The sequence below is a fragment of the Bos indicus x Bos taurus genome, chromosome 7 (assembly GCF_003369695.1).
Source record: "Bos indicus x Bos taurus breed Angus x Brahman F1 hybrid chromosome 7, Bos_hybrid_MaternalHap_v2.0, whole genome shotgun sequence".
Taxonomy (NCBI): Eukaryota; Metazoa; Chordata; class Mammalia; order Artiodactyla; family Bovidae; genus Bos; species Bos indicus x Bos taurus.
In genome coordinates, this window is record NC_040082.1 from 20,312,253 (window position 1) to 20,337,749 (window position 25,497).

General features: G+C 41.9%; 1 protein-coding gene across 4 annotated transcripts in view; it reads right to left on the reverse strand.

The window, feature by feature from the left end:
- Positions 1-25,497, reverse strand: part of ADGRV1 (adhesion G protein-coupled receptor V1) — a 541,641-nt gene that overhangs the window by 324,625 nt on the left and 191,519 nt on the right. For all 4 annotated transcript variants that reach the window (XM_027545616.1, XM_027545615.1, XM_027545617.1 and 1 more), the window contains 9 exons: positions 24,799-25,000; positions 23,968-24,187; positions 21,369-21,608; positions 19,786-19,935; positions 18,300-18,773; positions 12,242-12,385; positions 9,263-9,437; positions 5,971-6,106; positions 3,356-4,461 (listed from right to left, as the gene is read on the reverse strand). In XM_027545616.1, the coding sequence (XP_027401417.1) occupies positions 3,356-4,461; positions 5,971-6,106; positions 9,263-9,437; positions 12,242-12,385; positions 18,300-18,773; positions 19,786-19,935; positions 21,369-21,608; positions 23,968-24,187; positions 24,799-25,000 (2,847 nt within the window). The remainder of the gene's footprint in view (positions 1-3,355; positions 4,462-5,970; positions 6,107-9,262; positions 9,438-12,241; positions 12,386-18,299; positions 18,774-19,785; positions 19,936-21,368; positions 21,609-23,967; positions 24,188-24,798; positions 25,001-25,497) is intronic.

Genomic DNA, 25,497 nt, shown 5'->3' on the forward strand with positions numbered 1-25,497 from the left:
TTCTTTAGTGCTGTATCCCTCGTACCAAGAACAGTGTCTAATAAATATTTACTGAATACGTGACCTTCATCTGATTAGTTTACTTCCCTATAAGAAAGCTGACCAAAAGACCACTGATGTTAAACATTTGATTATTTTCCCCAGAGAAAAACGGAATTATTAACGAACTCTTGGGAATCTCAGAGTAAAAGAAAACTCCTCCGAGCAACTCTTGAGGTTGGAGGCGCCATCATACTACACAACTGTGTCAAAAACTGGAACAAACCCACAGCCCACACCATGCTGAAGTAGTCACCCCAAACCCTGGCCAACACATAAGCTAGCTTCTCAGACAAGAGACATTATCGGTAAACAGCTCCTGCTGCTTTCTATTTCTCAAGAAGCCAGTTTTGCAAAGTGATCCTAAAAGCAATGACCCAGCGGAATCAGCCTCAAAAACCACTTGTACCCATCACCCTGAAACCTGAAACTCCAAGCAGACAGAACTTCTGCAAGGAAACAGAAAACTACGATCTGTCTCCCAAGTGTGAGTAAATGTGGAGCCTGCAGCTTAGGGACACGCAGATGATGGACCACTCTTGTTCTGGTGCCTCGTGGGTGTTTTGTCTCAACCATTGCCCATCCTCATCCTCACTAATCACGACTACGACTGCGTCTTAGTCCTGCATTGGGACCTGACCTTAAGTCTTTTTCTTCAGCAGCAATTCTTTTCTTGTCACTTTGAGTACGAATTTGGTCTCTCAATTAATAACAAACAGATTGTAACCATCTCAAAGCAGAACTTGCATTTTCTTTTTCAATGTAATAGTGACTAGCATGGTCTTAAGGAGTATAATACTTTCCTTGCAGCATCTACAATGATAAACTTCATGTCCAGTTTCTAGTAAGATGAATCAAGACTTCCAGAGTGCCAATGATCAGAAACAAAACTAAATAAACTATTTTCCCCTGATTTATCTTGAGCGTTTGTTCTAATATCTAAATGTGAAATGATTATGAAGGTTAAAGATAAGAGGAATCAGCAAAATTAATGATACAGTTAAAAGATAAATACTAATTTAAAATAAAAAGCCAGGTAAGGAGGAGAAGACAGGAACATTCACAGACAGAGTAAGGGAAGTCAGGGTATTTGACATGCAGAAGTGCTGATGAATTACACCACATGACTCTAAGAGGAGTCAATCATTTGCCACGTGTGTACGATGTTTGGTGTTAGGCAGAGAAGAAAAACATTAGAGAACTTCATTGAGGCTCATCTGACTGGTAAGTTAGGTTCAGAGCTGGTTGATGGGAATTGCCTGGTGAGTTAGACTCAGAGCTGACCTATGGGTAAGCACTGGTATGCCATACTGACATAGTATTAGTGAACCATGTTGGTATGCGTCAGTATGCCAAACTGACTGAGGAGCACGTCCATTCCAGTTGGAACACAGCTGCTGTCCTGAGTCCCTAAGGGACCCTAACCACCACCCTAACCAGTACAACATCTCCCCACGATCCAGTAACTAATGGAGTAACGCTTGGGAGAGCAAAAAGCCTCCATCAACTATTGTGATTGGTCTGTGCCTCTGTCAAACTACTTGCTAAATATTTTGACTGTCAACTCTGATCTTATTCAAATAAATATAACAAAATATCTATGTCATGGAATGGGGGAAGAAACTGTTGATTTAATTTTAAAAGAAATATATAGGTGGTATCAAGCTAATGTGAATCAAACTCAGTAAATAACTTGGAGAATTGAATCCGCATTTACAATATTCAATAAACTGGATGATTAGGAATAAATGATAATTCTAATTGGTATAATTTTGCAGGGTAACATAAATGGGATGATGTTGGGTATAAGAGGAAGTTACACAATTGCAAAATTATGACTGAATTATAACTGAACAGCTAAAATGAAATTCTAGGAAACACCAAATCTTGCAAATGGAATATAAACATGTTTATTCTAAAAGTTTCCTTTTTTTTAAAAAAAAAAAGAAACATAAAGCATAGACTGCTGCTGCTAGTTGCTGTTAAGTCACATCAGTCATGTCCAACTCTGTGCGACCCCTTAGACGGCAGCTCACCAGGCTCCCCCATCCCTGGGATTCTCTACGCAAGAACAGTGGAGTAGGTTGCCATTTCCTTCTCTAGTGCATGAAAGTGAAAAGTGAAAGTGAAGTCGCTCAGTCGTGTCTGACTCTTTGCAACCCCGTGGACTGCAGCCTACCAGGCCCCTCCATCCACGGGATTTTCCAGGCAAGAGTACTGGAGTGGGTCGCCAGTGCCTTCTCCAAGAGCACAGACACTAAATGATTTAATCAGGGCCTCTGAATTAATGGTTGAGCTAAGTCAAAATTATATACTTCATGATTTTTAATTTTCTTTCCACTATACTGTTCTATTATAGTGCCATCTGAAACTCTAAAACACTGTGTAAAACTCATTAATGTTTATACAAAAGGGTAGACCAGGTAAGAATCATGAGCTAGCCTTGTCAATATTCTAATTAGCATAAGTTTATTGACAGGTTGAGCTAATCCACTTAAAGAAATACAGTATGATTTCAGAGGAAAATTGCAAATCATCACTAAAAAATTTTCAAACATGCACATATATACAACACACACATTCCCAATAGTACAAACATTATATAAACTACATTGGTTCAAAAGCAGAACAAAAGGGAATAGTTATAATCTCTTTCCCAACAGATACAAAGAATTTTCTGACAATGACATCTTAGACTTTGCAACGGATTAATAAAAGTGGTTGGGAAATTCAGAATGAGATTTCAAAACAGGACAGGCAATCATGTTGGGGTGATTAAATTAGGTATTTTCCAGAAGACATACATGAACTTAAGCATTTTTAAGGGTTTCTGTATATTGTGGAAGTACAGATGTATAGAATGTTTAGTTAGCTCTGAGCTAAGTGACATTTACAGTCCGTTAAACTCTAGCCTGGCATCTCAGAACAACGTGATGAGTTTTGTTAGGGTTTCATGCCACCAGAAAACAAAGTTTTAATGATTCACTATGAGTGATCTCCCTGGTGGCTCAGACGGTAAAGCGTCTGCCTACAATGAAGGAGACCCAGGTTCAATCCCTGGGTTGGGAAGATCCTCTGGAGAAGGAAATAGCAACCCACTCCAGTACTCTTGCCTAGGAAATCCCATGGATGGAGGATTGTGGTAGGTTACAGCCCATGGGGTCGCAAAGAGTCAGACACGACTGAGCAACTTCTATGGAATCTATGAGTGATTCAAGTAATTCACCTTCTTAAATTAAATTTAAGCTAGAATAATCTTATTACAAATTCTGTACCACAAAGGCACATGTTTAACCCCATCACTCCAAATATATACCTGTAATAATGATCATGGCAAAATCTGCAAAGCCAGCGTCATCCTCTCCCTTCACGATCTGTGCTCCCCCTTGTGGGTCTGTGAGAAACACGTAGAAGAATTCCTGTCCCTCGGGATCACCATCATCCAGAATTGCAATCGACACTTTACGTTCTCTTTCTCCATCTACAAACGCAAGGATGAGAGTCTGCGCTCTAAAATCTTCTTCTTCGGTTGCCCATGTCAGGTTGGAAATCCCACGGCTGTCAGGAAAGGGCAGTGCGTTTGGTTCCTTCTGAGCAGATCTTTCACCAAAAGTTCTGACTGTTACGCTGACATTGCCAGCAGACCCGCCAGTTCTCCGGACAAGAACCTCTGCAGCGTTCAACGTGCCATTCTCCATTTCCTCTTCGATGTAAACAACAGGGGGCCCAAGACTAAATGTCCCATGAACGGAGGTATCTGTACTTACAGTGGCTGCGTTAGGCTTCTCAGACGTGGCAGAGGTCCCAGCAAGGGTGACAAGGTTCTCAGGGATGGGAGGTACGCCAGCCACCTCCGTAACCACAGCGACCACGTCGGTGGTCTGTGGAATGGCAGTAATCTCGGTTGTGTCAGGGTGTGTGGTGGCAGAGTCGGTTTCCAGAGGAAGGGCTGTGTCCACTGCTGTGGTCACAGCTGTCTTGGCGAAAGAAGTATCCGTTCCTGCCAAGTCATCATTATCCAATATTGTGATCACTGCCACGCTGAAATCTTGATTCAGGCGTGGTCTCCAATTAGCATCAAATTTTGGCAATCCTTGAATTTCCACTGAAGTTAAATTAATGTAAAAAATTTCTTCTATCTCAGGAAGCTCATCATCAATAATAATTATTTCAAAATCAACTTCAACTTGGAATTTTTGGAAAAGCAGCTCCCCATTCTGAACAGGCTCAAAGTCTTCCTGGGGCTTTGCCCTCCCTGCAGCTGTCTGATAGGAAACTTTAATAAGCTCCCCGTGGAATCCAAACAGTCTTTGTACATGTAATCTGATCATCTGTGTATCCTCCGACACGATGATATTTCTTGAACTGGGCGAAAACTGAAAGACTCCCATTGGTTCAATTTCAGCAACAGTGAAACCTGACCTGGGGGTAAAAAAAATTAAACCATGAGAGAACTGATAAAAAAACAGGGCTACCACTTGCAGAGAGTCATCTTTCACACGTGGAAGATGCTGCTCATGAGGGCATCTTAAAAATGACATGCCCTTTCAAATTCCGTAAAACCCTACTAACTTATTGATGAATAGACCAGAGCACAAGAAATGAACCGACAGGAGCTGCAGTGGCAGGTGACAGGACCTAACAAGTGTTAGCAAGCTGAGGCGCTCAGAGGCCTCTGGCCTGTTTCTCCAATCACCCCACAGCAGCTCTTTGAAGGATCTGAAATGGCAGGTTCTCTCTCACGATCAGCACACCGGGGACCAAAATCAAAGTCTCACAGTCAGGATGTCGATCTACCAGGCAGGAAGAGTTGCCCCTCCTAGATGTAAAAAGCCTCGCTGGTTTCAACTGGCCAGAAATGGGACTGTTCTCTCACACAAATGTTGCTAAAATCTTATACATGAATTGGAAGAGTCATCCATGATTGATACTGATCTGTTCTTAGTGCTTTCATGTGGAATTCTGTGGGCTTCCCTGGTGGCTCAGCTGCTAAAGAATCCGCCTGCAATGCGGGAGACCTGGGTTCAATCCCTGGGTTGGGAAGATCCCCTGGAGAAGGGAAAGGCTACCCTCTCCAGTATTCCGGCCTGGAGAATTCCATGAACTGTATAGTTCATGGGGTCACAAAGAGTCAGACATGACTGAGAGACTTTCACTTCACTTCATGGAATTCTGTTGTGATTTAATCAGTTATCTCAGAAATAACACCAGTAGCCCATCAGCCTAATCCAGACTAATCCATGTTAAATCAAAAGCCAAACTGAATTACACCAACCAATATCTCCCATACATAAACGTGTAAACAAATATACTTGAACACGCACTGGTTTTGCCCACACACTTTTCCCAGTTTCCACATACATAAACTAAAGAACAGGAAGATTATGTAACTTTCCCAAAGTCACACAGCAAGTAAGTGACTGAGGCAGGATTAAACCCAGGAGTCTGGCTGGCTCTAAGATCTATTCTCTGCTGTTCTGATCAAGCCTATCCCACATATGAGAAAAGTCAACTGCTTTTGGCTGGGACATATTTACCTGTAAATATATGGGCATAAATTTAACTCAAAAGTCACAGTATAATCCTACTATGATTTCTTATTCTTACTCTTTGTCTCTAAGGAAAATCAGGTATTTGGGGCTACCCTTTCAGAAGACAGTTCCCTTTTAAAATACATGGCTTTGCCATCATGGTTCTTACTGGAGATGGTACCCCAAGCCAACATTCTCGAGTCAGAGGTCACGATAAACTCTCTTCATGCAAGCAGTGTGTGGTGTGGCATCTTTGGCATCCAGGCCATGTGTTGCTCTGAACTAAAACTGGTTTTGCCTTTGCTTCAAGGAGAAAAATCCTTCTGTCTTTTTTGTTTGAATCAGTAAATTCCAGCTTATCCCTCGGGGACTTTCTTGGCTGAAAATCAAGGGGTCTTACCGAAGCTGGGCCCCACCGGGGACACTGCTCTGCACTCCAGAGAGGTGAACGACAAAGGCCTCCAGCCGCCCAGGGCTTGGGTGTGTCCAAAGCAAGACTCTTTTACTTTCTTCTCCATGGGAAAAGGAAAGCCTCCCTGACAGGGAACAGGAAAAAGGAAGCAGGGTTTCATTTCTCTGAGTTCTTAAATTGGGATTCAACTCTTAAACATATAGTGAAATCTTTCCTTTTCCAAAATTCTATGACTGTCTACAAAAGGTAAAACATTTAAAAAGTCAGTGGTGGGGGCAGGGTGTAAATAAATTTAGAGGAAGCTCCGTAGACCACATAAACCTTGCCTTCAATCCTGTCTACTCTACAAGGTAGAAGTCAAACCATCCAACACTGGCATGTCACTGACCCTCACAGAACTAATGGTATAACTACAAAATAAAGTAGATAAATAACAGCTGCTTTACTGTCAGATATTTCAGTTGAACACATACATAGATATAAGAGTGCGTCTTTTTTGATTATTGTATTGGGACTTCCCTATAGCTCAGATTAAATTGAAGAAAGTAGGGAAAACCACTAGACCATGCAGGTATGACCTAAGTCAAATCCCTTATGATTATGCAGTGGAAGTGAGAAATAGATTTAAGGGACTAGATCTGATAGAGTGCCTGATGAACTATGGATGGAGGTTCATGACATTGCACAGGAGACAGGAAGCAAGACCACCCTCAAGAAAAAGAAATGCCAAAAAGCAAAATGGCTGTCTGAGGAGGCCTTACAAATAGCTGTGAAAAGAAGAGAAGTGAAAAGCAAAGGAGAAAAGGAAAGATATAAGCATCTGAATGCAGAGTTCCAAAGAATAGCAAGGAGAGATAAGAAAGCCTTCCTCAGTGATCAATGCAAAGAAATAGAGGAAAACAACAGAATGGGAAAGACTAGAGATCTCTTCAAGAAAATCAGAGATACCAAGGGAACATTTCATGTAAAGATGGGCTCGATAAAGGACAGAAATGGTAGGGACCTAACAGAAGCAGAAGATATTAAGAAGAGGTGGCAAGAATACACAGAAGAACTGTACAAAAAAGAGCTTCATGGCCCAGATAATCATGATGGTGTGATCACTCACCTAGAGAAAGACATCCTGGAATGTGAAGTCAAGTGGGCCTTAGAAAGCATCACTACGAACAAAGCTAACGGAGGTGATGGAATTCCAGTTGAACTATTTCAAAACCTAAAAGATAATGCTGTGAAAGTGCTGCACTCAATATGCCAGCAAATTTGGAAAACTTAACAGTGGCCACAGGACTGGAAAAGGTCAGTTTCCATTCCAATCCCAAAGAAAGGCAATGCCAAAGAATGCTCAAACTACTGCACAATTGCACTCATCTCACATGCTAGTAAAGTAATGCTCAAAATTCTGCAAGCCAGGCTTCAGCAGTACGTGAACTGTGATCTTCCAGATGTTCAAGCTGGTTTCAGAAAAGGCAGAGGAGCCAGAGATTAAATTGCCAACATTCACTGGATTATCGAAAAAGCAAGAGAGTTCTAGAAAAACATCTACTTGTGCTCTACTGACTATGTGCTTTGATTGTGTGGATCACAATAAACTATGGAAAATTCTGAAAGACATGGGAATACCAGACCACCTGACCTGCCTCTTGAGAAATCTGTATGCAGGTCAGGAAGCAACAGTTAGAACTGGACATGGAATAACAGACTGGTTCCAAATAGGAAAAGGAGTACGTCAAGGCTGTATATTTTCACCTTGCTTATTTAACTTATATGCAGAGTACATCATGAGAAACGCTGGGCTGGATGAAGCACAAGCTAGAATCAAGATTGCCGGGAGAAATATCAATAACCTCAGATATGCAGATGACACCACTCTTATGGCAGAAAGTGAAGAAGAACTAAACAGCCTCTTGATGAAAGTGAAAGAGGAGAGTGAAAATGTTGGCTTAAAGCTCAACAATCAGAAAACTAAGATCACGGCATCTGGTCCCATCACTTCATGGGAAATAGATGGGTAAACAGTGGAAACAGTGTCAGACTTTATTTTTTGGGGCGTGCAGCCATGAAGTTAAAAGACACTTACTCCTTGGAGGGAAAGTTATGACCAATCTAGACAGCATATTAAAAAGCAGAGACATTACTTTGCCAACAAAGTCAAGGCTATGGTTTTTCCAGTAGTCATGTATGGATGTGAGAGTTGGACTATAAAGAAAGCTGAGCGCCAAAGAATTGATGCTTTTGAACTGTGGTGTTGGAGAAGACTCTTGAGAGTCCCTTGGACTCAAGAAGATCCAACCAGTCCATTCTAAAGGAAACCAGTCCTGGGTGTTCATTGGAAGAACTGATGTTGAAGCTGAAACTCCAATACTTTGGCCACCTGATGCGAAGAGCTGACTCATTTGAAAAGACCCTGATGCTGGCAAGATTGAGGGCAGGAGGAAAAGGGGACAACAGAGGATGAGATGGTTGAATGGCATCACGGACACAATGGACATGAGTCTGAGTGAACTCCGAGAGTCGGTGATGGACAGGGAGGCCTGGCGTGCCCTGGTCAACAGGGTCGCAAAGAGTTGGACACGACTGAGTGACTGAACTGAACTGAACTGATAGCTCAGATGGTAAAGTATGTGCCTGCAATGCAGGAGACCCAGGTTCGATCCCTGAGTCAGGAAGATCCCCTGGAGAAGGAAATGGCTACCCACTCCATTATTCTTCCCTGGAGAACCCCATGGACAGAGGGGCCTCACGGGCTACAGTCCAAGGGGTTGCAAAGAGTCAGACATGACTAAGCGACAGACACACATGGGCCACATCAGGTCTCTAGAGTTACTTTTCACAAACTCCTCCTGTATAAACCTGGGGTTTCCCAGGTGGCTCAGTGGTAAAGAATCTCCCTGCTATGCAGGAGATGTGGATTTAAACCCTGGATCAAGAAGATCTTCTGGAGTAGGAAATGGCAACCCATTCCAATATTCTTGCCTGGGAAATCCCATGGACACAGGAGCCTGGCAAGCTACAGTCCGTGGGGTAGCAAAGAGTCGGACATGACAGCGACTAAACAACAACATGTTCAAACAGAGCAGGCTACTTATGACCATCATTTTCAGGTGAGGTATGACGTTTTTAATTTCAGTGCAATTCTGATCACTTAAATATGAGAAGACTGCATTAGAAGGCAAACAGCTAGCTCATTCACTGTCCAGAGTAAAGAGGATTCAAGAAAATCAGTGGCCAATGATACATTTCCATATTCTATAGACAAAATCCTAGAAAAGACACAACTCACCTACTTTGGGGGTCATGTTGCCAACAGTAGTGAATTCAGGGATTTCTGACCCAGGAACGTATCCAGCCGCCCAGAAAACCTTGAGAGAGCCATACGTGCCTCTCCTAGAAATCACAGCTTGGCTTGTCCCGGCAGCGATGTCCGTGAGTGGAAAAGCAGTAGACTCAAACCCGACCTGAGAGAAAACATGCTTAGAATATTTTCTTTTCTCTAAAGGTTCCTGTTTTCTGAGGAGTGGGTTAAAAGTCAACTTTCTGTTTGTTTACACAATATATTTCTTTGCTCTAAAATACTTTCGATTAAGAGTAGTATTTAAGAAATGGCACCTGAAATTTGAAAATGTATCCTATTTATAATTTTGATTATAGTTATAGTTTTTTTTAATCAAAATGTGAATTCTGAATTAACAGTATCTAAAAATACAGTTGTAATTATGGTTAAATGAAAAGATTAAAAATAGCATTTTGATGACTTGCCATGGGTCTTTATATGGGACTATAAAGAAAGCTGAGCGCCGAAGAAATGATGCTTTTAAACTGTGGTGTTGGAGAAGACTCTTGAAAGTCTCTTGGAGTGCAAGGAAATCCAACCAGTCCCTCCTAAAGGAGATCAGTCCTGAATATTCATTGGAAGGACTGATGCTGAAGCTGAAACTCCAATACTTTGGCCACCTGATGCAAAGAGCTGATTCTTTGGAAAAGACCCTGATGCTGGGAAAGATTGAAGGCGGGAGAAGGGGACAACAGAGGATGAGATGGTTGTATGGCATCACCGACACAATGGACATGAGTTTGAGTAAACTCCAGGAGTTTGTGATGGACAGGGAAGCCTGGCATGCTGCAGTCCATGGGATCACAAAGAATCAGACACGACTGAGCGACTGAACTGAACTGATGGGTCTTTATAAACTGTTTTGTTTAAAACTAAACTTTGACTTCTTTCTGAAATACAACAATAAATTTATAAAGTGAGCACCATGAACTAGATTTTCTATTAAGGATTTTTTCAGACTTTGATTCAATTTAATATCTTTTTTTGAGGATCAGACAGCTTCAAAGATTTTTTTAAATAATGGTATTTTTCATCCACATAAAGTAAGATCTGGTTTTCAGGGCCACCCTTCCCAGAGTACCCCAGGATTTATAGATAAAATAAGTTCTGGGCAGAGAATAGAAATAAAAGCAGACTCCTGGCTTCACGCTATTATTTGGACAACTTAGTTTACCTCTTCTGGTCCCAATATCCATCGATTTGGGACACCATGGGATCGACAGTTCTATATTAAGACTCATTCTCCCCATTTTAAATTGGACTGGAGAGGAGCAGAAAAGCGTGAGACAGGGCCACAGGACCGCTTCTGAAGGCACAGAAAAGAAAACCCACAACTGCAACTTGACACCCATCTAGATTCCCTATTACAGCAAGCCTTCTGCTTAGCAACTGCCAAAATCTGTAGTGTATCTCAGCTCATGCTCGCTACATGGTTAAAGGCTGTTTGAAAGTATCCTAGCAACATCACATGTGTGCACACCCACACACATACACACACACTCAAATACTGGTAAGAAGTATAGAAGGATACACCACGGACAGGAATACCCTATGACTGGCTGTGATCTAGCCCAGTGACACAGTGTTGTGACAACAAGCAGAGACAAGGAGCAGAAAATAATTCACTACACCAAATGAATGGTTCAGGTTGAAAGGAATCTTTGTTATAACGACCTACGAACAAAAGAAGATAAAACGTCAAAGCATTATATGCTAAAATCTCACTCCCTCTTGAACAGAGGAGCTGCAGACAAAAACCATCCCGCTCAGTTATTTTTAACGCTGTGGGTTCCACTTTAGGGGCAAAGCAGATTCATTCCCGGGGAAGCAGCAGCCCAGGAGGTAGTAACTTGAAGACCATCCCCTTTATGGCCACAGACCCTGTTAATAAGCCGTTGGCCAGGCCTTAACTCTCCTGCCTTGAGTGTCTATCTGGACAGACGCCATGCCCACTTCCTGGTCAAGCTGAAGGAGCCCCCACCCGAGGGAGTGGGATGCAGGCTGGCATCTTCTCACGGTTTATAAAACACACATGGTACCACAGCCAGAGACAGCAGCCCTGTCTTGTTCCCACACTGACAGAACTGGCCTACGCAGGAAGCAAAGCCCTCAGGGCATTCTTTGTTCTCAAGTGAATTATGAAGAGATTGGGGAACAATCTTCCCTAAAATGAACTTAGGCAGAAGATTCAAATCCCTAAGGGTGCCACTAGCATTCATCTACATCAGCACAAGCTTCAGAGAAGGCGATGGCACCCCACTCCAGTACTCCTGTGTGGAAAATCCCATGGACGGAGGAGCCTGGTGGGCTGCAGTCCAAGGGGTCGCGAAGAGTCGGACACGACTGAGCGACTTCACTTTTCACTTTCATGCATTGGAGAAGGAAATGGCAACCCACTCCAGTGTTCTTGCCTGGAGAATCCCAGGGACGGGGGAGCCTGGTGGGCTGCCGTCTATGGGGTCGCACAGAGTCGGACATGACTGACGCGACTTAGCAGCAGCAGCACAAGCTTGCCACAGTAAAAAGAGCCCCACGGATTAAATATTCACAATGTCAGTAAATGAGAAAGTCTGAAATATTAACTGATGCTTCATTCTAATTTTAACTTTTTAGCATAAAATGCCTCAATATTAAATACTCATTATGGGGAAAAAAACAAGTTTTGACTCCAGGTGACCGTTATTTTTAAAATTCTATACCTTACATTCTACAAGATACAGACTTTTTTAAACTCAAAAAAGGAGATATGGTTTTCCACCTACTGACAAAAATTGCCGAATTCTTTTCATATAGGGTATCCATAATGCTTAAATTTGATATTCATAGGATTACATAGATTTAAGAAATCAAACTCTAAGAATCTTAGTCCCTTCTGTAAGAGTGGCCCTCTAGTGGTTCTGGGGGAGTACCACACCCTGTGCCAAGTACCTGAGAATTGGCAGCTTTCTCTGGAACTGGAAGGACGGCGGATTTTGCTTCCTGGAGAATTTTGGGCACGCCATAGAAACTTCCACCAACAAGCATCACGGTCACCAGCTGTAAGGTGAAATTCGAGCCCAGAGGTAGGAAGACCTATAAACAGCGTAAGTGACTTTTTATTAGCAAATAATAATTTTCAAAGAAAAATACAGACATGTGATGTGAGTCATTATTACTTGCCTCATTTTGTATCAGTTTCATCAATATATGCCCTTTCCCCCACATTATAAAACAAAGGCCCATGATGAAGACTTTTAGGCTAAGAGTGAGAGTCAAATATTATTTTTAAAAATAACCAAAATTTTCAAATTCACTGTCTATGCCTGTGCATGCTGTGCTTAGTCGCTCAGCTAAGTGTCCAACTCTTTGCAACCCCATGGACTGTAGCCCTCCAGGCTCCTCTGTCCATGGGGATTCTCCAGGCAAAATTACTGGAGTGGGTTGCCATGCCCTCCTCCAGGGGAATCTTCCCAACCCGGGGATAGAACCCAGGTCTCCTGCATTACAGGCAGATTCTTTACCATCTGAGGCACCAAGGAAGCCCAAGAATACTGGAGTGGGTAGCCTGTGCCTTCTCCAGGGGATCTTCCCAACCCAGGAATCGAACCCAGGTCTCCTGCATTGTGGGCAGATTCTTTACCATCTGAGGCACCAAGGAAGCCCAAGAATACTGCAGTGGTAGCCTATCCCTTTTCCAGGGAATCTTCTAGACCCAGAAATTGAAGCAGGGTCTCCTGCACTACAGGAGGATTCTTTACCAGCTGAGCTACCAGGGAAGCCTGGATGACCTGAAGAATGATGAGAATCCCAGGAGTCTCAGTGATAGAATCACGTGTTCCAGGAATGGAGAGAGCACAGTGGTGAAAAGTGTCAGCTTCTAAAACCAGCAAAACTCACTTTCTCCTTCTTCACTGGGTAGGAACTAAGAACTCTAATGACATTTACTCAAAACAGATAATGATTTAGGTACACTGATTATCCGAATATTTTGGACAAGTAAAAACTTCTAACACCATATATTAGACTACCAATTTTCAAAGTTTTAGAATCCAACAAAATAGGGAAATCCTGAATTTGAAAACTTGTATTACTTTACAGTGGAGAAGGAGATGGTAACCTATTCCAGTATTTTTACCTGGAGAATCCCATGGACTGAAGAGCCTGGCAGGCTACGGTCCTTCCACGGGATCCCAAGAGTTGGACACGAGTTAGCAACAAAACCACCACCACCACCACCACCACCATTATTTTACAGAGATTTTTTTTAGCACTTATATTTGCCCATAGAAACCTTGCTAATGATAATGGATACGCTGCCATAACCTAGAATATTACTAATGACTCTATACATCTTTCCTGGATGTAAAAATAACCATTTCTGTGAGGTCTGTCCTTCTTTTAAGTGTAATGTACTTAAACACATATCAAACCACCCAAATATGTAAAATATGTCCTATGGTGGTTTCAAATGTGCAACATGAGGGGAACAGATGTTTTACTCATTCGATCAATCTTCATTTTTTCAAAATGACATTCACTGAACATGAAGCACAGATCAAGGGCTGAGGAAACAAGACATAAATCAGTCTCCTGGCTTCAATCGTGTGCTTCCCTCCTCTCCTTGAAGGAATGCCCTCTCCCCATGCAGTTCACTGGGTGGGCAGCTAAGCATTTTTTATCCCCATATCCTAAAAAATGCAGGGCCAGATGTCAGCTCAAAGCACCCAGGCATTTGTGCCTTGCCACCCAGCTCCGTTCACTGGCCCATTCGGCACAAGGACCCGCGTGGCGTGGCAGGACCCCAGCCTGCGGTAATGAAACATTAAAGTTTGAACAGGAGTCAACGGGGCATTTGGGGAAATGCTGGTTTGCCTACAGAAGGAAAGCAGGGTGACTAATTTGAAAAGGAACTTAAAGGTTTTTAGGAGTCGAGCATGTTCTGTTATGCCCTCTCATGTTCTGGACCCAGGAGAGCATCACAGAACCACTCTACAGATTGCCCATCATTCTTGATGGCTTTTGGCACGAATAGAATTTACTTGCCCATAATATCCTGTGTGCATCTTGAATACTGCCTGCTGCTGCTGCTGCTAAGTTGCTTCAGTCATGTCCGACTCTGTGCGACCCCATAGACGGCAGCCCACCAGGCTTCCCCATCCCTGGGATTCCCCAGGCAAGAACACTGGAGTGGGTTGCCATTTCCTTCTCCAATGTATGAAAGTGAAAAGTGAAAGTGAAGTCGCTCAGTCATGTCCCACTCTTCACGACCCCATGGACCGCAGCCTACCAGGCTCCTCCGTCCATGGGATTCTCCAGGCAGGAGGACTGGAGTGGGGTGCCATTGCCTTCTCCGGAATACTGCCTACTCACTCACTTTTATAACTGGCTGTTAAAGGGCCTTCTCCTGCATCGACAGGGAGCAGTGTGACAACAGGAATTACACCCCATGATCAGTGTCTGCAGTGCTTCTCACAAACGCTGACCCATGGTAAGTGCCCCGTAAATACTTGAATAAATGATGACAATGGATATAATCTTATCTTGCATTCTAAGTTCTCTTAAACATAGGTTTCTTTAGTGTACCAGGGCTTCTTTACCGTCACTTCATCTAAGAAGCATGTCGTGAACCTTGTTAACCAGATGGTGAACTGTTCACTCTCTGACCCTCATATTAAACCAATATTAAGAGTCTTCTAGTTTTCAGAACCTAATGGAAACTCACTCTGTTCCAACACCCACTTGAAGGTCCTTCTCCGTGGCTGACCCAGCTGAAATCCTAACATTTATCAGGAGGGCACAGCAGGGACAATTGTATGTAACTTGTAACTAACATCCCAAACTTCAAGAGCACCCAGGGTGTGAGGCAAGAAAGGGACCACTGGGAAAATCTTCCCCTCGCTTTAGCATGTGTCACACTTGGCCCTAAAGGGTCACCTTGGAGACTAACACACACAGCAACACCTAATCATCTAGGAGCAGCCTACACCACACATCCTGGAATGTAAGAGACAGAAGGAACCCATGAAATATGAATTTAATCATATTAATGAACGATGTTAAAGCACGCCAATAAGAGGGAGCTTTCATGTATGTGCAAGCTAGTAAACTTTTGCTACTCTTTATTGAAAATAGAAATAGTAAAAATAATTAATATAGATTCAGAACAGATATGAAGATATCCATAGATACCTCAAAGGAAAGTTAAGGTATTAGGAAAGTTAAGATCTTTATAAACTGTACCATTAAGCATTCAAAGTGAAAGGAAAAGAGGATGATCATCCTTCAAAATGTCTCAGGTACCCCAAGAGATAATCTAAAAGCTAGGCAGACCAAGGATCTTACTCCCTGTGAGATAAACATATATGATATATATATCATATATTTCAGCTTTCTTATGTAATTAGTCGGAGAGTAATTTGTCCATCCTAAAGGAAATCAGTCCTGGGTGTTCACTGGAAGGACTGATGTTGAAGCTGAAACTCCAATACTTTGGCCACCTGATGCGAAGAGCTGACTTATTCGCAAAGACCCTGATGTTGGGAAAGACTGAAGGCAGGAGGAGAAGGGGACGACAGAGGATAAGATGGTTAGATGGCAGCACTGACTCAATGGACATGAGTTTGGGTAAACTCCAGGAGTTGGTCATGGACAGGGAGGCCTGGCATGCTGCAGTTCATGGGGTCAAGAAGAGTTGGACATGACTGAGCGACTGAACTGAACTGAATTTGTATTATCCACATTGTAAAAGAATAGCATAGCCTTCACTGTGGCATGCCTTATTGCTAAGTGAAACGTGTATAAAAAAATACACAGCTATTCCTAGAAAAATTAAAGGAAGACCTCCTAGGGCTCAATAACAGAGATTTGAACTTGAGTGTGTTCAGAAGCTGATGTTACACAGATCGGTATGGGAAAATGTTTCAAGTACAGAACTAAAGCACACTGTTTTTTTTTAAACTCTTCTAATTTGTAAATGAGACTTGATATAATAATATTCTGATTACCTTAATCCATCTCTCATTTCCCCAGCTTTGCACTGTTTATTCCAGTCTTGAGAACTGGGGGATATAGGACATGAATTCAAAAATTGATACAACAAAGCCATGTTATTGAGTCAATTTCTTAAACAACTTCAGGGATGTAGGAATAACCATGGATCCCAGGGCTCACTAAGAAGCCTCCATTTTCCCAGCTGATTCAACAGCAAAAGTAAAAAACTCGAGCGCACAAAAAGATCAAAAGGCTGTATAGTAGGTACCAATTAGTATAAGATGTCAAAAGGTAGCCAATTTTCTATGGATCATAGGCTTAAATGTCATCCACTCCTGAGTGGGCTGAACTTAGTGGACTATAGACAGGAAGCTGTTTCATTTCTGTCCTCTTATCTTTGACAATGTTGTGTGTAGATCTCAAAGCCTCCTGTCATTTTTTATGAAGGTAAAGGCCAGATCCATACCAGTAAAAACTTTCATCTCACACTCCATTAAAGCTCCTCTATTTATCCCAGTTCTTGCTCAATCCACAGCTAAAGATCTAAGGTGGGAAAGGGATCAGGCATGACTTTTCAGTACTTCTCCAGCCCTTCTTGGACCTTTCCACCAATCTTCCGGCACCTCTGGAGCAGGTGGGGAGTTGCTTTGAGGAAGAATGACAAGGGTCTTGCCTCACTTCTGTAGTCCTTTCCTGAATAACACTGGCAGGCACCCAAACGTTTCACCTTTCATGGAATCCATCTGTATGTTCATCAAAGACTTCAGAATTCAGCTCATCGCCATTCCACCACAGAAACACACACTCTTCCAATGACCTTTTTTACTGTCTCCTAACTTCATAATCCACCTCACACCATTCTCGAGACAACTCCAATCTGGCTACCCTCTGGCACAGACTTTCACGGGCATGAAATAGCAATCCCCACTGCTGCATTGCATCCCATGTGTGAAATAAATGAACTGCTCTCCCGTGCATATGGAATGACATTAGGTATCCTCTTGGAAGGATTGAGACAAAGAGTCCCTCAAATCACTTTCTATGGCTCAGAGTGAGAAAGGTTGCTGGGCACCCACTTGGTTCCTGCCACTCTCACCTGATATGTTGGCAGAATAGTCTGCTATCCTCTCTCCTCATTAACAAAAAAACCCATAGCTGACTTCCTGGATGGCAGATTTTTAAGGAGAGAAGAGCAGATACCATGTAGCCCTGTCAGACCCCAGGAAACATGTATCCATCTCTCACTGCACTGCTCTTCGGTAAGAGCACAAGTGTTAGTCACTCAGTCGTGTCCGACTCTTTGTGACCCCATGGACTGTAGCCCACCAGGCCCCTCCATCCATGGAATTCTCCAGGCAAGAATACTGGAGTGGGTTGCCATTTCCTTCTCCAGATAGGAGCACAAGGAAGCCTACAAATATCTCCCCCTCAGTAAGCATCCAGTGTGTACATGTGTGTGTAATGTGAGTGTGTGCAGCACTTGGAACAATTCCTGGAATTCTGAAGAACTAAATAACTGCCTTCTACTATCTAGACAAAAATATTTTATCTCTAGGAAGGAACAGATACTTATTTACTTATAATTTGCAAATACCAAGGCAATGGCACGCCACTCCAGTACTCTTGCCTGGAAAATCCCATGGACGGAAGAGCCTGGTAGGCTGCAGTCCATGGGGTTGCTAAGAGTCAGACACGGCTGAGCGACTTCACTTTCACTTTTCACTTCATGCGTTGGAGAAGGAAATGGCAACCCACTCCAGTGTTCTTGCCTGGAGAATCCCAGGGACAAGGGAGCCTGGTGGGCTGCCATCTATGGGGTCGCACAGAGTTGGACATGACTGAAGCGACTTAGCAGCAGTATATGTATTACCCAAAAATTACTATGCATTTTCTAAGGCATTTTCCACGGTTCCATTTAAATATGTCAATCAGATTTTAAACTGATCATGAGATTAACAAGGGTTTTCTTGAAGGAGTCTTTCAGAATGACTGGAAAAACGAAAGAGATGCTACAAACCTGACTCTGGACTGGCACTGAGTCCACTTTATATCTGGTACCATCTCTGACCACCAACTGCCTCTCTGCATTTTCTGTAACAACAGACTGCTCCTTAGAGTCAGATGATATTCGATATCTAACAGCCACATCTCCAAATGTGCCCGCAAGCCGGGTTACATTAATTTGGATGAATCTACGAAGGTTCTGCCCAATAAGTATGGACTGATGATCTGAATACAGGGCAAAAATTCCATGCGGGTCGTCATTTGCAGAAACAGAGAACTGAATGACACATTTTTCTGTATCCAGTTTTGCTCCTCCCTTTACTAAAACAAGCTGGAGCACATACACTTCCTCTATCTCAGGAATATCATCTGGCAGCAAATGAACATCAAAGCTGGCTTCACTTTCTCCATCAGCAATGGTGAAACTTCCTTTTGTAGAAAGAAAGTCTCCAGTAATATCAAACTCACTACTTAATTCCCAATAAACCTAAAACAAAAGGAAGAAAACCAACAAAGTTATATAACACAGTGTTGTTAATCAAAATCCCTTAAATTCGTTTACCTCAATTATATATAAAAAGCTTCCCTATATAAGTGTGCATCAATATATTCAAATTTAAATTTTCCAAGTATCTCTACTTAAGTAATTCAGAAACTGTCTTAACTCTTTCAGGCTATTATATGCCATTTGCAGGACAGGATGACAAAATCTCATTTCACCTGCTTCTAAATTAATAAACATAATTTGAAAAGATAAAGAGAAACAAGTTAACTTTAAAATACCATACCAGTTCCACAAGTACATTCAACAGTGAACCAAGACCATGTTTGAGGGTAAAACGTAAGCAGATAATCTGATATTTACATTTGAATTTGTTTCTGTTTGTTTTTAATAAAAAGAGGATACCTAAGATTTTAAAAATTAAGAATTTCTCCCAAAAAATCTCTAAAAAATTTATTTTCCAAAAATTTTTTATATCCATAAAGTTTCAACTGAAGAAAAGTAACAATTAATCTCCAGTACAGGGGAAAAGCTAAGTTTATAGAGAGATTTCACAAAACAAATTTAGCTAGCAAACAGATAACCTTGACCTGTTCAATGAATATCTTGATAATTTATAAGGACATCTCAATGATATTGAGAATAAAGAATATATTAAGCAATTTGTAAAAATCATGGATAGTCTTGTTAAGTAGAAAAAGCTTCACATTATAGCAAACAATAAATTACAAAATAGTTCAATCATATTCTTTGTGATTAAATATGAGAAAGATCTTTTTAACCTAACTGCAACTGAATATTTAAAGAGATAACCAGAGGTTGGTGCCAGCGAGCCAGCCCAAAGGGGCCTCGGTGAACCTCAGCATGTGTGAAAATTCATGTCGCTTCAGTTTATCAAAAACTCTAATTCTCCAGAATACACAGTTTCTCTGTTCTTCTCAACCACAACCATCAGGCAAACGATTACTCTGCTTAAAAATCCAAAGAAAAACGGTACCATGATCTCTCCTGAAACACCCTTGATTCTTCTGACAAAGAAGGTAATGATCAGGGGCCCTTCCAGAGTGGATGGTTCCAAATAGATCTCCTCGGACAAAGACTCGGGAGCAAACTGAATCACTCCATTAGGATCACCAAACTTCTCTATCTAGAAAGAGAGCAGAGGGGAGACATTGTATCAACTATGGACGAAATCACAGCATCCAAGTTCAGTGCCCTGATACGTTGTGTATGCACAAGACAAACTGAGGGGATGAAAGAAACACAATCGCGACTCTTGGGCATGATTCTATCTGGCTATGTAACTTTTAAAAATCTTCATTTCCCTGACGGTTACCTAAAGCAAGAAGGTTCTTACTCCTCAAGGATAACGGGAATAAGTGTTCAGAAAGTGACAATTTGTAGAACCTCAAAAGGATAGAACTTCAAAGCTTGAATTAGCTTTACTCACCTCATGTTCACCTCCTTTAACCAGTTAAGTTTAGCCAACCTCTTTCTACTGGTTATGATGCATTTATAGTGATAATATGGAGAGAGGTAATGGCCCCGTGATGGTTAATTTTATGTGTCAGCCTGACTAGGCTAAAGTGTCCAACTGTTTGCTCAAATGATATCCAGATGTTGTTGTAATGATATTTTAGATGTGGTTAAAACTGACAACCAGCTAACAAAGTCAATAAAACTATTCTCAGTAATGTGGATGGACCTCATCCAATGAGATGGAAGCTTTAAACACTGAGGCTTCCCAAAGAAAAAGGAATTCTGCCTCAAGACCACAATTTAGGAATCCTGCGTGCATTTCCAGCCTGCTGGCCTGCGCCACAAAATTCAGACTCAAGAAGGCAACTTCAGTTCGTTCCTGAGCTTCCTGCCTGCTTTATGGATTCTGCTTTATGGATTCCTTCTACCTGTTTTATGGATTCTGACTTGCCGGCCCCACAGTTATGGGATATAATTCCTTACAGAATGTCTTTCTTTCTTCATATCTGTCTCCCAACATTAACAGTTTCAGTTCTCCAGTTCTCTGTATCTGATTGATACAGACCCCATATAAAATAGGCTTTTCCAAACTTAGAACAAGGTGCATCTCTCTACCTTTTTTTTGGTAACCTTGGTCTCCAGGATTTTCTGCCCCAATGGACTGGGTGATTCATACCAAATAAACTGTATCTAGATCTGACTCACACCATCACTGCACTGACTGAAAAAGTACCATTCTTCCTTTCAACAGTCTGACTTGTGATTACCTGTGAACTCTGACACCCTTTAATGGCAAAGATATCCAATGTTTATGATACAACAAATGCCTCCTCTTGAAAAGTGCCAAATCTCCCCAAAGCATCAAATTTTCTCAAAAAGTGTAAAATAACTATTTCTCAGTATCTTAAAAAATTACCAATAATCAGGTTATGTAATTAATATAACAACCAGAACATCTGACCCACAGGAATTACTATGACTTCATTGGGTTTTATAACTTTTAATTCATCATAAGCCCATAGAGTTTCAACAAATGTAAGCACGTTTTCTGAAAGATCCTTTAAAGCCTAAATTCTGTGGGAAAAATAAAGTCAGACTTACTGTTAATGTAACATCTTTAGCTGTGGAGTCTAATTGAGCTTCTCCTCTCACAAGTTCAAGTTTAATAATGAAAGTCTTTTCAATTTCAATGTCATCATGTGGGTAGATAACGAGAATGATGCTTCTCACTCCACCTTCCCCATCTCCAAAAGAGAAGGACCCGCTCACTGGGTCTGCAATGTCTCGATTCTGTGATGGTAAGGCTTCCTGAGAATTGGGTCCTACGATCTCCCAGTTCACCTGCAGAGTGTTTGTTTTTTAAAGAAAACAATCAGCTTTAAACAAAGAATTACTCTGCAGGATAAAAATATATACATATAGTATATATTAAAAATATATACACAGTATTAAAAATATATACATACATGTGAAAGTTATTCTAGAATATCTCCCACAAAGTCCTATGTTATCAACTCATGTTGTTTAAAATAATCTTTACAAACATAAACTATGTAATCTATAGAATACCCGTTTTCATGAGCAACAATGTCTAATAAGTAATGAAAAATCTGAATACCTGGTCATTTGTCACCATCACAGGATACCAAAAATACAAAAGTACATACTCTAAACATATATATATATATTTATATATGAGTAATAAAAACTTTATAGGGCTTTCCAGGTGGCTCAGTAGTAAAGAATCTGCCTGCCAAAGCAGGAGACCCAGGTTCAAACCCCAGGTCGGGAACACCCCCTAGAGGAGGAAATGGCAACCCACTCCAGTACTCTTGCCTGGAGAATCCCATGGACAGAGGAGCCTGGCGGGCTGCAGTCCATGGGGCCACAGAATCAGACCTGACTAAGCAACTGAGCACACATACAAACTCTGATAAATACAAGTACAAACTGTCTTGCTAGTGCACAGGTTCTGTTCATCAAAACCTATCTGAATCAAGTGAAAAGTCTGTTGGGTATGCAGCAACAAGTACACTTAAATAACCTAGTATAAGAAAAACAGAAATGTTCAGAGTTAAAAGAAAAAGAATTTTTATGTTGCAACAAGGGCATCATTTAAAGTTTGTGTAATTTAAAATTATATACTTTTCACATCCATAAAGAATTATATACTTTTCACATCCACTTGTCTTTGCTTCTTTCATCTTTGATCGGCATGAGACACAGCTGACCACTTCTTTCTCTGGAAACACTGTGTCCCATCTTCCTTGGCTTACATGATACTTATCTGGCACAAGTCGTCCTAATTTTCCTTCTCTACATCTCAGTCTTCTTGGCTGGCTCTCCCTCCTCAAATCCATAAATGCTGGGGGCCCAGGACTTGGGTCTCTCTCTTTTCCATCCCTGTCTACACTCCTCGGGCCTCAGAGTCTCAAATGCCTCCGAGTGTGTCCCATCTTTCAGATCGGTGTTTGCAGCCCTGACCTCCCCCAACCCATACCTGCACACCCCACTGCCTTCCTGACCCTTGCACTGGGGTGTCCTGCCGCTATCCCAAATCAACAAAGCCAAAGCAGAACTCTTACTTTTCCCCAAGCTGCCACATCTTGATAAACAGCATTACAATGTAACCAGTTGCTCCTCTAAAATTTCTAGGTTATCCTTTATTCCTCTCTGTCCCTCAGGCTCCATCGGCCCTCGTGTATTTTTCCTCCAAAATACCCTCAACCTCTAGAATATGCCTGGCCATCTCGACCTCTCTCCCTGTCTGAGCCATTGTTAGTTCTGCTGTGGGCTCTAGAGGGCGACACGCTTCTCACTCCCCTCCCTGCTCCTACTCTGGCTTTTAGACAATCTACTTCCTTCTCGGCGGTTCTAAGTGAGCCGACGACCCGGTGACACTGATATCATTCCTTTCCTTAAAACTCTCCAATGGCATCCTACTAGCACTTCAACTCATCTTCAGTCTGATTGAGAAAGTTCTCTGAGGTCCAACACCTACAGGCCCCTGTGATCTAACTTGGGCTGTTATCCCTTCATTTCCAAGCCCACCCACCTCGTGGACCTCTTCGCACCGCAAGCATACCAGGTCTGTAGATCTGCACTGTCTCATTCCTCTGCCCAAACGCTCAGCCCCCTAATGGTTACATGAGCACCTCTTTCATCTTAAATATCACACCCTTACCATCTAATCAAGGGTAGCCAGCAGTAAACAACGTTACTAGACAACCAATGGATCACTGAAGAAATCAAAGAGGAAATCAAAAAAGACCGAGAAACTAACGACAGCAAAAACACAGCGATCCAAAATCTGTGGGATGCAGCAAAAGCAGTTCTAAGACGGAAGTTTATAGCAATCTGTTTGCTTATTGTTTTACAATTCTAAGAGAGCAGGGACGAACTGTGTCCTCCTAACCTGTGCGTTCTCAGGGACTAGGACAGGGTCTGGCACATGGAAAGCACTCAACAAATGTACTTGTTGACATAACGAATTTTACCAAAATCCTTCATTTAACTGTTAACTTTCTCTCAAGAGTACCCTGAAGGCAGCTGGATACCTCATACATTTTATGTATTTCACAGGATTTGGAAACTGCTTTACATCTATCTACTTGGTAATCAATAAATATTACTGACTGGGAATAAATGAATATATTTGAGAAATATATTTTAAAAATCATGGGGGAAAAAATAACTCTACCTGAATCTCCCCCAAGAGTCCTCCGGTCCTCTCCAGCATCAAGGGTAAAATCATTGTGGAATTGGGATTAGGAACAGAAACTCTGCTTTGATTGAGAAATCTTATTACACCGAAGGGAGAGTCACTCTTGGCAATTGTGATTCTGCACACTAGGTGGCGCCCAAGGACCGCTCCGCCAGTAGCTCCAATGAGCATGATTTCAATGGGCTCCTCAAATTCACTGCATAGCAAGAAAGAGCAATTCTGTGAGTCTAAACATAATAAAATGCTTCTAAAACCTAAATAACTAGTCATTTTCCAAATTGGTCATACATATTCAAGGCACAGTAGTCACACAGCAAGCACTAAGGAGAGGGTGCTTAGCTAGAAGCGTGAAATGATCAACTCCACTATTACATAACCTGCAAGTTATTAGATTTTCTGCCCTTCTTTTTAATTGTTTAATGAATTAAGGAAATGATGTGCAGGATGTTTCCACATTCTAACTATAGACTTTTCAATCTAGAAGAACAAAAATCAGTATTTCTTCTTCTGTTTGAGAAAAAGTGACGCATAATCACTAATAATCTCTCAGTCCCTTTTGCCCTACGCCAGAACCCTACGCCAGAACCCTACGCCAGTACCCTACGCCAGAACCCTACACCAGTACCCTGCGCCAGAACCCTGCGCCAGTACCCTACGCCAGAACCCTACCCCCTAAAATTCCTTACTCATTTCTCCATGGGCACAACTATAATCTAAAATTCTATTTTCAGTGCAAAACATAGGTAAAGACCGAAACACAATACTCATGATTTACGAATGTGCATGTTACATACGAAACAGTATTACCTTTCATCGTCATCAATGATGGAAACATTTATAAAACTTAAGTTCTGCCCATGCTGAAAGGTGACTGAACTACCATGCAGTACATAATCGACACCACCAGGAACCGCAGAGGAGCTCTGAGAGACGAAATCAGCCGTCACACGGCCGTAAGTGCCGTGAAGCCTCTGCACGGGAATCATGATCGTCCCTATGTCTTCCTCCACTGGAACAGGAATGTGCAATGAATTGGTATGCCAGCCAAAGAAACTGACTTTACTATGGTTCACTTAAACATGACAATTAAATATAACAGGATGATGCAAGCACTCAATTTTTCTGCAGTTCATTTCTCGCTTTAAAGAACCATTAGCGAACACTTCACGACTTACTTCTTAGGAGAAATACAGTGTGTCAGAAGTTGAAAGTTATAGTGAGCAGTGTAAGCTAGAATTTAAATCATTGACTTAATCATCAGCAAGGCATTTTGCCTCTGTGTGCCACATACAAGTAAATAACCCTTCAGTTCAGTTCAGTCGCTCAGTCGTGTCCGACTCTTTGCGACCCCGTGAATCGCAGCACGCCAGGCCTCGCTGTCCATCACCAACTCCCGGAGTTCACTCAGACTCACGTCCATTGAGTCAGTGATGCCATCCAGCCATCTCATCCTCTGTCGTCCCCTTCTCCTCTTGCCCCCCAATCCCTCCCAGCATCAGAGTCTTT